The sequence below is a fragment of the Crassostrea angulata genome, chromosome 10 (genome assembly GCF_025612915.1).
Source record: "Crassostrea angulata isolate pt1a10 chromosome 10, ASM2561291v2, whole genome shotgun sequence".
Taxonomy (NCBI): Eukaryota; Metazoa; Mollusca; class Bivalvia; order Ostreida; family Ostreidae; genus Magallana; species Magallana angulata.
The window spans coordinates 17,202,871-17,212,651 of NC_069120.1; the positions used below are offsets into that span (position 1 = coordinate 17,202,871).

Consider the following 9,781-nt stretch of genomic DNA (forward strand, 5'->3'; position numbering starts at 1 on the left):
AATAGAAGGCCCAGAATATTATTTTCATAATGTACAGAGTGCACATCCACCGATGATTAAGTTTTGACCTTGCCATATTGTAGATTGTATTTACTGCATTCCGGTAAATTCAAAATTTACAACATGACATGCACAGTTTGTCTATGACGATTATAGCCCACCTTTTCCATATATGGTTATATCAAAAAGTGTTTACAAATTCGACAAATGTCAAAGGTTCGTAGCGATGAGATAACAAGAATACACATGCTACACTGTACACTGTTATGGAATTCAAAACTTATGGTGACACATACATATAAACCATTGAAAAAAATATATTACAGTTGTAAAGCCTGCAGCTTGAGATTTACATACGTGTATAAAGTACCCATACCTGTAGCTACACTGAAGATAAGTAACCCTCATTCTTACAATCGATATGAACGCATATTTACCTTGTCTATCTACATACGCATGTCAATATCCAGGACAGTGAACTTAATGTCGTCTATAAATGTTAAACAGTTTTTTTTTTCTCCAAATATGTCTCATGATTGTGTAACAGTGTGTCATGTATCAAAATAAACTGTTTCACTGTGATATAAAAAGAGAGACAAATTAAAGTGATCAGCTTAAAGCTTTTTTTCTGTGCATTGACTAACGACAGTATAAAAAAACTGAGATAGTGCATGCGCGCCAGTGTTTACTAAAACATAATCAGGTAAGCTGTTATTGCTCTAGATGTTATTCATTTTAACAAGTATTTTATAATCTATCAATGTTACTAAAGAATATATAATTGGATGACAGTGTGCCTGTAGTTGTAAAATGATTTAACTACATATGCATAGTATTATACAGTAAAAATCAGTCAAGTACACGAACCTGGACAATGGATGTGCAGTGTTTACTGGATATCAAGGGATGGATTTTGTTAGCAATAGCATTGCTGTTGACAATGTATATGTAAGTTTTATAAAACGCATTAAGTCTCTCTCTCTCTCTCTCTCTCTCTCTCTCTCTCTCTCTCTCTCTATCACAGTTATAAATATCAATGTACATGTAATATGTAAATCATACCTTAGACTCTTTAGAACACATGAATCAACTTGCTACCAATACAATGTAGGTACATCAAATGGAAGTTTGGCATTTGGCATCGCTTGAGGATACCAGGCCCAGACTTTATGCCTTATATTGGACAGATGAAGCAATTTAGGGAAAAGGTCATACCGTTAAATTTGATAAAGTGTACATACGTAAAAATCAACTCTGTCATTTGTGTGTTCGAATTGAAATGCAGTTTATTACATACAAGAATGATTTTGGGTACAAATGTTTTTTCGGTTAACTAACCCACTTATCTTCGTATCAACTATTTTTACTAAATAGGGATTGGCTCAATTGGATGTAGAGCTGGTACAAAAATATGGAAGACTAGTTGGGCAAGTATTTTTGAAGTTATACATGCATTTGATGCCTGTATTTTCATATAACTAGCAATTTCTACATGTTTATTCATAACCTTATTCATTAATTCAGATATGCTAAAATTTTACTTGATCTCTTCTGAGTTGTGACAATTGCAACAAACCATATTTAAATTTCTAATTTGTATGAACTATTAATGAAATTAATAATTGCGTTTTATTTCAGATTATTCTTCGGAAGCACACCCTCTCTTATGATTTCTGACCCAGAACTCATAAAAAACATCATGGTCAAGGATTTTTCGAAAGCTCCAAACAGATTTGTATGCATGTAGAATATATTTGCAAATGTTTCTCGAAGTTCTTGCAATAACTATTTTGAAACAGTAAAGTTTTTTCTTAACTAAATATGTCGACGCTGTAAATGTATTTACTTTTGAAGGCACTGATCACACGGCGTGACGAGTTGAAATACTCGTTAACAGATGTTGTCGATGATCACTGGAGGTTCATACGAAACACTATTCTTCCGACCTTTTCTAGTGGGAAAATGAGAAAGGTCAGGTTGTGCAATAATGTATTTAAATGAATTATTGTAATAAGATTACAAAAATCCATTCATTTCCATCTCATGTCACTAGATTTCTCATTTTTATCCTAAGTCGTTCGGGGAAATGTTAAGTTTGGAAACACTGTTTTCATCAGAAATATTCATTTTAAGATTTTAACAAGTAGTATTGATACGTTATTTTGTTTCACAGATGTCATCCCTTTTACAAGTAAAATATAAGATGTTGTTAGACGCTTTGAACAAAAGAGCTGCAGAGGGCGAAGTTATTGAATTCAAAGAGTCAGTATCAACTTTATTTCAGAACTATTCAAAAATATATGACATTCAAACAGAACTAGAAAGAGACGCACAAGAATGGCTGCAAACCATTTGTTTTTTTTTTAAATAAAAAAATTAAGATTTAGATTTAAATTTGAAACGGCCAATTATTGCGTTATATATTGCATCACTTGAAAATCGACAAAACAGACATGTGATTATGGACAAAGTGCATGGTGTCAACCTTAAATCTTGTACTAGTATCTCAATCTCAATATATACACATGTATATATGTACACTATACCTGAAATACTGAAAAGTCGTTAGCTAAAAAAAACGTGCAGGTATTTTAGTAATATATCTCTTTCCCTATAGTCTGTCCCAAGATATTAATGCAGCATATTTGGACGAATTTTAAATTTCGAGTTTCAATACACAACCAAAATTAGAAAGTCTACGGGCATTTTGCTTTGACAAAGAGTTGAAATTCCCTGGATGATAAATAATGTAAATAAATTGTGCAAGATGTCCTAAGTACTTTCGATTGGAGAAAATACGTAAACATGTCCCATTTTGAATCTCCATACGCTGTTTGTTTTCGTTGCGATAAAAACAGATGATATATCGATTATTTTTTCCCTTATTATCGGTTTGAATTGTACCTAATTGACAGGTATGCTTATTTTAATTTTTAAAAAATCATCAAAAAGTAATGAAAGCAATAACTTGGGATAGGCTATAGTTATACATGCACATGTTCTAACATTATAATTTTCTACTTATCTGATATGCTGTCCTGATTTTAGGGTATACGGGAATTATACAATGGACGTCATAGCCTCCTTAGGGTTTGGAATGGAAATAGATTCCCAGACCAATCCTGACAACACTTTTGTCAAATACGCCAAAGAGTTGTTTACCGTGAAATTCACTCCCCTCCTTATTCTTGCTGGTAAAGGTTTTATCATCACCTTCGTTTAATGTATAAAGGAGGCGCGCTGGATGGATAACAAATTACCTATCAGATCTAGATCTTAGAGATGTTTATTCAAGCCATCAATTATCATTTAATAAATAAAAAATCATTATTCCTTACTTTTTCCTTTATCATTTTCCCTTATCTATTACGAAACTTTTATTCTTTAAAAGGAGATTTATATTATTTTAAAATGAGCACGACCATATTGCATCGAGCCATCTTAAGATGTATAATCAAAATATCTACTTACAGCAATGAGCTCGAAGATTGACGCTGTTTTGAATTATTTCAAGATATCGCCCCTAAATAATCGTAAAGTGATGGAATTTTATAAATCGGCGGTACATCAGGCTGTGGGGATGCGCGATGATACAGACAAGGTGCGAGAGAGAGAGAGAGAGACAGAGACAGACATACAGAGAGAAAATATAAAAGTGTTCACTCTTTAGTATACATTTAATAACATTATTATATTATTATACATGTATATACATGTACTTTTTGATAAATTTCATCACAAAACAATTTTTAGAAAAATATTCACTTAATTCACTGAACAATTTTAAATCTTCAACAACAAAAAGTTTATTTTTCTAAAGCGTTCGAATTGATTGTTAAAACTGTTTATAATATTAATTGTGATTCGGTTTTATCAATTGCTGTATGAACACAAACGTGTTCATTGAAAATGAGGATAGAAATACTCATAACATTTTTATCAGAACTAAATGCAACATTCTTCCCTTGTAATATATATACGAGTTTACTTAATGTGTTGTCCCATTTTACAGGATAGAAAAGACATGCTTCAGCTTATGCTCAACGCTCACAAAGACACAGACAGGAACGAAATAGAAGAAACCCACACCTACGAGAACCCGGAACAATGGAAAAAAAGAGGTATTTACAAACATTAGACACGACGTATATTCGAAACAAAAAGGTATAAGCATCTTTGTGATCAAGTTTGATACATGTCGTGTACCACTGTAGGTTTGACTGTAGAAGAGATTACAGGAAATTCCATTCTGTTTCTCCTGGCCGGATTTGACACAACAGCCAGCACCATGACCTTTATGACGTACAATCTTGCTACAAACCCGGAATGCCAGGACCGACTCATTGAGGAAATCGACTCTGTATTAGGAACAGTGAGCATGTTTAAGACATAGCATGTTAACTGTTTTAACTCTGAATGGTCATTCTAAAAGGTGCTCATTCGTGTCCTTCATTTTGCAGGAACTGCCTACATACGACAATATACAGAAGTTAGAGTACTTAGATATGGTCTTTTGTGAGACTTTACGTTTGTACCCTCCGGCAACAAGGTTTGTAAAACCATAATTTCTTGTATGTATACCTGTATATAAGAATGCAAACTTTTCCTATAATCTAAATATTGAAAAAAAATGTCAAAAAAAGATATTTTGTTACTAGAATTAACAGGTCAAATTTGGATGAAATGGACATTAATGGGATAAAAATTCCGAAGGAAACCGAACTGACGTTTCCCGTTTTTGCGATCCATAGAGATCCCGAGTTTTGGGAAGAACCAGAGAAATTTGATCCAGAAAGGTGTGTAATAATGTACGAATCGGGTAGCTGTAAAAATACAACGTCTTGTGTCAATTGATGAACAAATACATCCCATTATCAAATAAATGGTTCACATAATTTTTTTTAAAAATCACTCAAAAACAGCTGTATACATCAGAATCATAGTTTATTTAAAATTTACTTTCATTTCAAATAAATATGTCACCTTATTTTTTTGAAAAGTGATATTTTTAATATAGATTCATATTTGCAAATGTGCTTCCTTTTATGAACGTAATAGATAGAATAGCGAAAATTTTGAATTCTTTTTATGACGTCACAATGATCATCTTCGCTAGCCAAGGGTTTTCGATCCATTCCGCTCCCCATTTATGGCGCTTATCACAGGGGCCAAGCCCGTTTTAACATTAAATTCAATGTAACCATAAATAAAGAAAGGGGTCGAACTCTGACCCAAATAAAAAACTACCAGCTCGCTTCAAAAGCCTAAAAAATCAATTAATTTTTAAAACACTCGCAATATGCATGTATTTTTTAGAAAAGTAATGTCTGAGATACACTCATGCCGAATTTCAAGTTGATGGGTCTTAAAATAGCGGAGATATACGTCATTATTCTCTCGAAGTCGCCAGTTTATTTTTACTAGGACATTTACCGGTCCAGGGCTCACGATGGGATTTTGCCTCTGACAACAGCAGTATTGCAACAAGTCGAGAAACATTCTCACTAATCTTTGAAAATCTTACATCAAATGCACGCTACTTACATACAAAAACTCCGATAAAATTCCTTAAATACTCTCCATAATGAACTTTTACTCTGCAGCCACATCAACTTCTGACCAGACCGGCCATTTTGACGTCTTCGAGAAAGACTGATTCTGATTGGACTATCAGGAATATTAACCAATGATATTTGTTGTCGCGAGAAAAAGGGGGGGGGGGTAGCCCCCCCCCCCCCCCCCCCCCCGATGCTACGTGCCTGTTAATAAACAGCAATGTTAAAAAGTTCACCGGGATATGAACTTGGTTGGTATGTGATCAAATATTCGGGCTTCGCGGGATTTGATCACGTGATCAACCAAGTTCATATCTCAGTGAACTTTTAACTTGTTGTTTATTTCTTTTTAAGGTGGATCTCTACACCAAATAAGTGTAGGAGATATTTGTTGCATGCATTTGTTACCAATACTAGGCACAGTATTCAACAATAATATACCTCAAAATACAATACACTATTTTCTAGAGAATTTTTAAAATATCAGTCTGGTTCCAGATAACCCCTTATTTATCAAATTTTTAAACATTTCTGTTTTAAAATTCTTATGACAGTGAAATGTTATTAAGTTTAGAAATGAAAAACAAAAAAATCATGAATGAAGTTTGTATGATTTTTATTGGAATCCACATAAATATGAAACTAAAATATAAAAAAATTCTGTTAAGGCAAACTGCTGGACAAAATCCCACAAAAACCTGAAAATATAAACAATATTCGTTGGTAAATGGGATAAAGAAAAGAAATTGAAAGAAATTGAAAAATTAAAGGAAATACTTAATTATTGCAAAAATCTTGGTATGAAAGATCCTGTTTAAGATTTGTCTTTCTTTATTTTACATGGTCTCAAATATCTTGGGATCAATTTTTTAATTAACAAAAATCACGAAGAAAAATTAAAAAAGGAACAAGTGTATGCTAAATATGTAGATATAAGATAAGTAGTGCTTATGATAATGTTTGAAGCTGAAAAATTATATTATTGATGAATGCATTATATATATTTAACTCTTCAGAACAAAATATTAGTAGTTAATTATATTATAAATTGCCTTTTACTTTTTTATATACAATAGCAATTATAAACAACAACCATACGCATATTAATACATACATTAGATGTCCATAGTGATACACATGCATGTGTGGAAATGAAAAACATGCTCCTTTTCAGAATCCTCTTTCCCTCATTTTGCTTGCAAATCCGGGCTTCCACTGCTATTGAGCTGTATCTATTTAAATCAAAATACATTAGTTTAATGTCAAAGTTTCAGTGAAAGTCTTTTACTGCAATTTTTTTTTTTTTTTAATTTGGGAAGTTAGGATCAATTCAAGAGATCGTACTACGGTACTTTCGTTTTATATTCATCATACGTATATAGTTTAAATGAAAATTTGACATCTGCTTACCTATATCGATAATCCGCCACATATGTATGATCGTCTGTTGCAGATGACATGACAAAAATGTATTGCCAATAGCAGCAGAGCAGGGAAACGGTATATTATTTAGAGTCCACGTTTTCCGTACATAACAGCTGATAATCAATGTTAGTTAAAAGCTTTAAACAGGAAGAAAATTGACATATTTTCTAAGCGTTTTGGTGATTTCAGTCCTATCTCGTCTCCTTAGTTAGAAGAGTTCAATTAAACGGTGTATAGCTATTTTGTACCACGACGGCATAATGTTATCAATCCGGAACACAATGGCGTTTCGAACGGAAGTCAGACATGTTTATGACGATGTAGCCTTCCACCTTAAAACGAAAGTTTGTCTCGAATGAGTCTGTTAACCTATGAGCACAGAATTATTTAATCGTGATATAACTGTGTATGCAAAACTAAAGACTGTGTGCCCAAACTATATATTTTCAAATTCAGATTCACACCTGAAAACAAAGCCAAGCGCAGTCCGTACGTGTACCTACCTTTTGGCCACGGTCCCAGGAACTGTATTGGCCAGCGTCTAGCCGCCATGGAGGCCAAGTGTGCCCTCGTCTATATTCTACAACACTACCGCTTTGTCACATGCAGCGAAACAGAGGTAATTTAATTAAATGCTTCATAAATGTATGTTTCATTGGATGATGTTTAACAAAAAAACTCCAAATCAAAACCAAATTACCAAGTTTTATCGATAAATATAATCGAAAATCTACGATACTCTTTTCAGATACCATTAGAATTGAGCAAAGATGCCCTGATGAAACCAGCCAATGGGGTGAAGTTAAAGCTGGAAAAAAAGATAACTGACTAGGATGAAATTGTTACGATTAAGACAGTATATGACTATACACATTCCTTCTTGAACAAATGTTTATAGATAATATAATGAAATGACAAAAATGCAATATTAATACAGTATATGACTATATATTTTTTTTTTTTGGTTTGTTGTAGAAATAAAGATAACTTAAAAGATCTCACTATGAAATTGTTCAGAAATAAGAACTTGCCTTATATGATTTCTTTTTAAACGTCATCAGGTCACACGAATAAAATTTCTTGTTCGTCGGACCCCACGCGCTCGTATTATAATAAAACTGTGCAAATGATATTATCATTAATTTCTTGCAACCAATAAATTCTGCGCCGTTTTCTGTTCTATTTCCGCTCTATTTTTCGTATTTTAATTAGTTTTTATTTATAAATCAGAAACAAACAGAAAAATATATAACCGTCCGCACAAATTTATTAATGTACTGCAGCAGTACTATGACCTAAAATTTTCCCTACAATAAAGAATAATTTTTATTATTCAATCGCTCGCCCGCTCGTACTTTTTTCACTGGATGTCCGACGAACAAGACTTTTATTGGATGGGCTCACAGCTTTTTGTCTTCTTACTATGTAACCACGTAAAATCTTTTTAAAACAAACGCGTCAATAGCCTATGCATACATTTTGCAGTCAATTCTGAAAACTGTGGTCCTTTCCAGATCTATATATTGATACCTATAGTAGGCAAGATTTAACATCCGAGAAAAATCAAAATGAGCCGAACAAATTAATTCCGAGGTAGCGATTGTTTTGAGTGTTGGTCCCTCCCTTGTGTATTGTACAGTACATGTTTAGTGGTGGTCATTCACACAGTATGAAGACAAAAAAGTTCATGATGAGCCCCTGTGACGACTTCACATTTTGTAGCAAGTTGCACAGCTACAGCTCCATTGGAAAATTCGGGTTTACGTTCCGAAGAGCTCAAGTTTCTTCCAAAACAAAAAATTAACGGCGCACAAACTTTTAAAAGAATATTTTTTTCTTTCAACTGCAGAAATGATCAACATTTACTTAATTGTGTTAAATAAAAGTCTGAATTTGTTTTTATAGGCGGGGGTCATCACGATTTCTTCAATCTACATACGATATTGATGACGCCCACTTTAAGGTGGAATAGCACACCTGGAAAAAGTCACTAAAATTAACAGGAAATTTTTTGATAATGAAAGATATAATGATAAATAAACTGTACAAATGTCATATAATCGAAAAATTTGCAATTTGGGGATATAAAATGAATATCTAAAATAATTATTCCAGTAAGTACATGTAACAACAAAAGCCCCTGCGGGATTCGAACTCGGGATGTACGGATCACAAGTCCGACACTTTATAGATTAATAGACAAACATGCGCTCATGGTTTAAATAATGGTTGTCAAGCATTGATTCAAAGTTTTCTGTACTAACATGGGCGTGGTCTAATTGTTGAAACGATAGTAAATAGTAATATACTTGTTCCATATAGAACAGAGAGGGTTATGGTGAAAGAGTGATCACATAAAGAATTTAAGATGGGGGAATAAGATGGCGCAAATGTCCATTCGGTTTAGTAGTGAAATACAGTTTTGAATTTATTTTTTCCCCAATTAAATCTATTTAAATATATTAAAATACAAGTTTGCAAAAGCACAATTTCTAACTATATTCAGTTTTAATATATTTAACAAAATATAAGAAAAAATATTTTTTCAGAAATTTTGGTGGTATCGAACCCATAACATAAAAACCCTTTATATATATATATATATATATATATATATATATATATATATATATATATATATATATATATATATATAAGTTTAGCTTATATCAGGTACTCTAACCACTGAGCCATTTCAGACACAACGTAGTGGGTTGTTTAAATATTATGTGTGACTTTGGCCACGAATTAACGGACTTGTATTATTTTTTCAAAACGTTCAATTGTTGGGATACAAAATG

General features: G+C 32.7%; 1 protein-coding gene across 2 annotated transcripts; it reads left to right on the plus strand.

Moving 5' to 3' along the window:
* The first annotated feature begins 419 nt into the window (after positions 1 to 419).
* LOC128165030 (cytochrome P450 3A11-like) lies at positions 420 to 7,977 on the plus strand. Of its 2 annotated transcripts, none has more exons than XM_052829223.1 (15): positions 420 to 703; positions 844 to 948; positions 1,112 to 1,208; positions 1,375 to 1,427; positions 1,639 to 1,735; positions 1,855 to 1,971; positions 2,174 to 2,262; positions 3,049 to 3,194; positions 3,474 to 3,601; positions 4,013 to 4,121; positions 4,215 to 4,372; positions 4,461 to 4,549; positions 4,659 to 4,779; positions 7,429 to 7,599; positions 7,729 to 7,977. In XM_052829223.1, the coding sequence occupies exons 2-15, from the start codon at positions 875 to 877 to the stop codon at positions 7,810 to 7,812; spliced, it is 1,533 nt and encodes a 510-aa protein (XP_052685183.1). In that variant the 5' UTR covers positions 420 to 703; positions 844 to 874; the 3' UTR covers positions 7,813 to 7,977. The 2 variants fall into 2 exon arrangements, with proteins under 2 accessions (XP_052685183.1, XP_052685182.1); XM_052829222.1 differs by having other exon boundaries at positions 452 to 703; positions 4,659 to 4,796; positions 7,437 to 7,599.
* Positions 7,978 to 9,781: the final 1,804 nt, after the last annotated feature.

What these genes read in the sequence shown, in the direction of transcription:
- LOC128165030 (XM_052829222.1), top strand. Translation starts at nt 875, where the DNA reads ATGGATGTGCAGTGTTTACTGGATATCAAGGGATGGATTTTGTTAGCA. An exon ending in GAAGTTATTGAATTCAAAGA is followed by an intron (nt 2,263 to 3,048) that starts GTCAGTATCAAC and finishes TCCTGATTTTAG; the next exon opens with GGTATACGGGAATTATACAA. An exon ending in TCGACTCTGTATTAGGAACA is followed by an intron (nt 4,373 to 4,460) that starts GTGAGCATGTTT and finishes TTCATTTTGCAG; the next exon opens with GAACTGCCTACATACGACAA.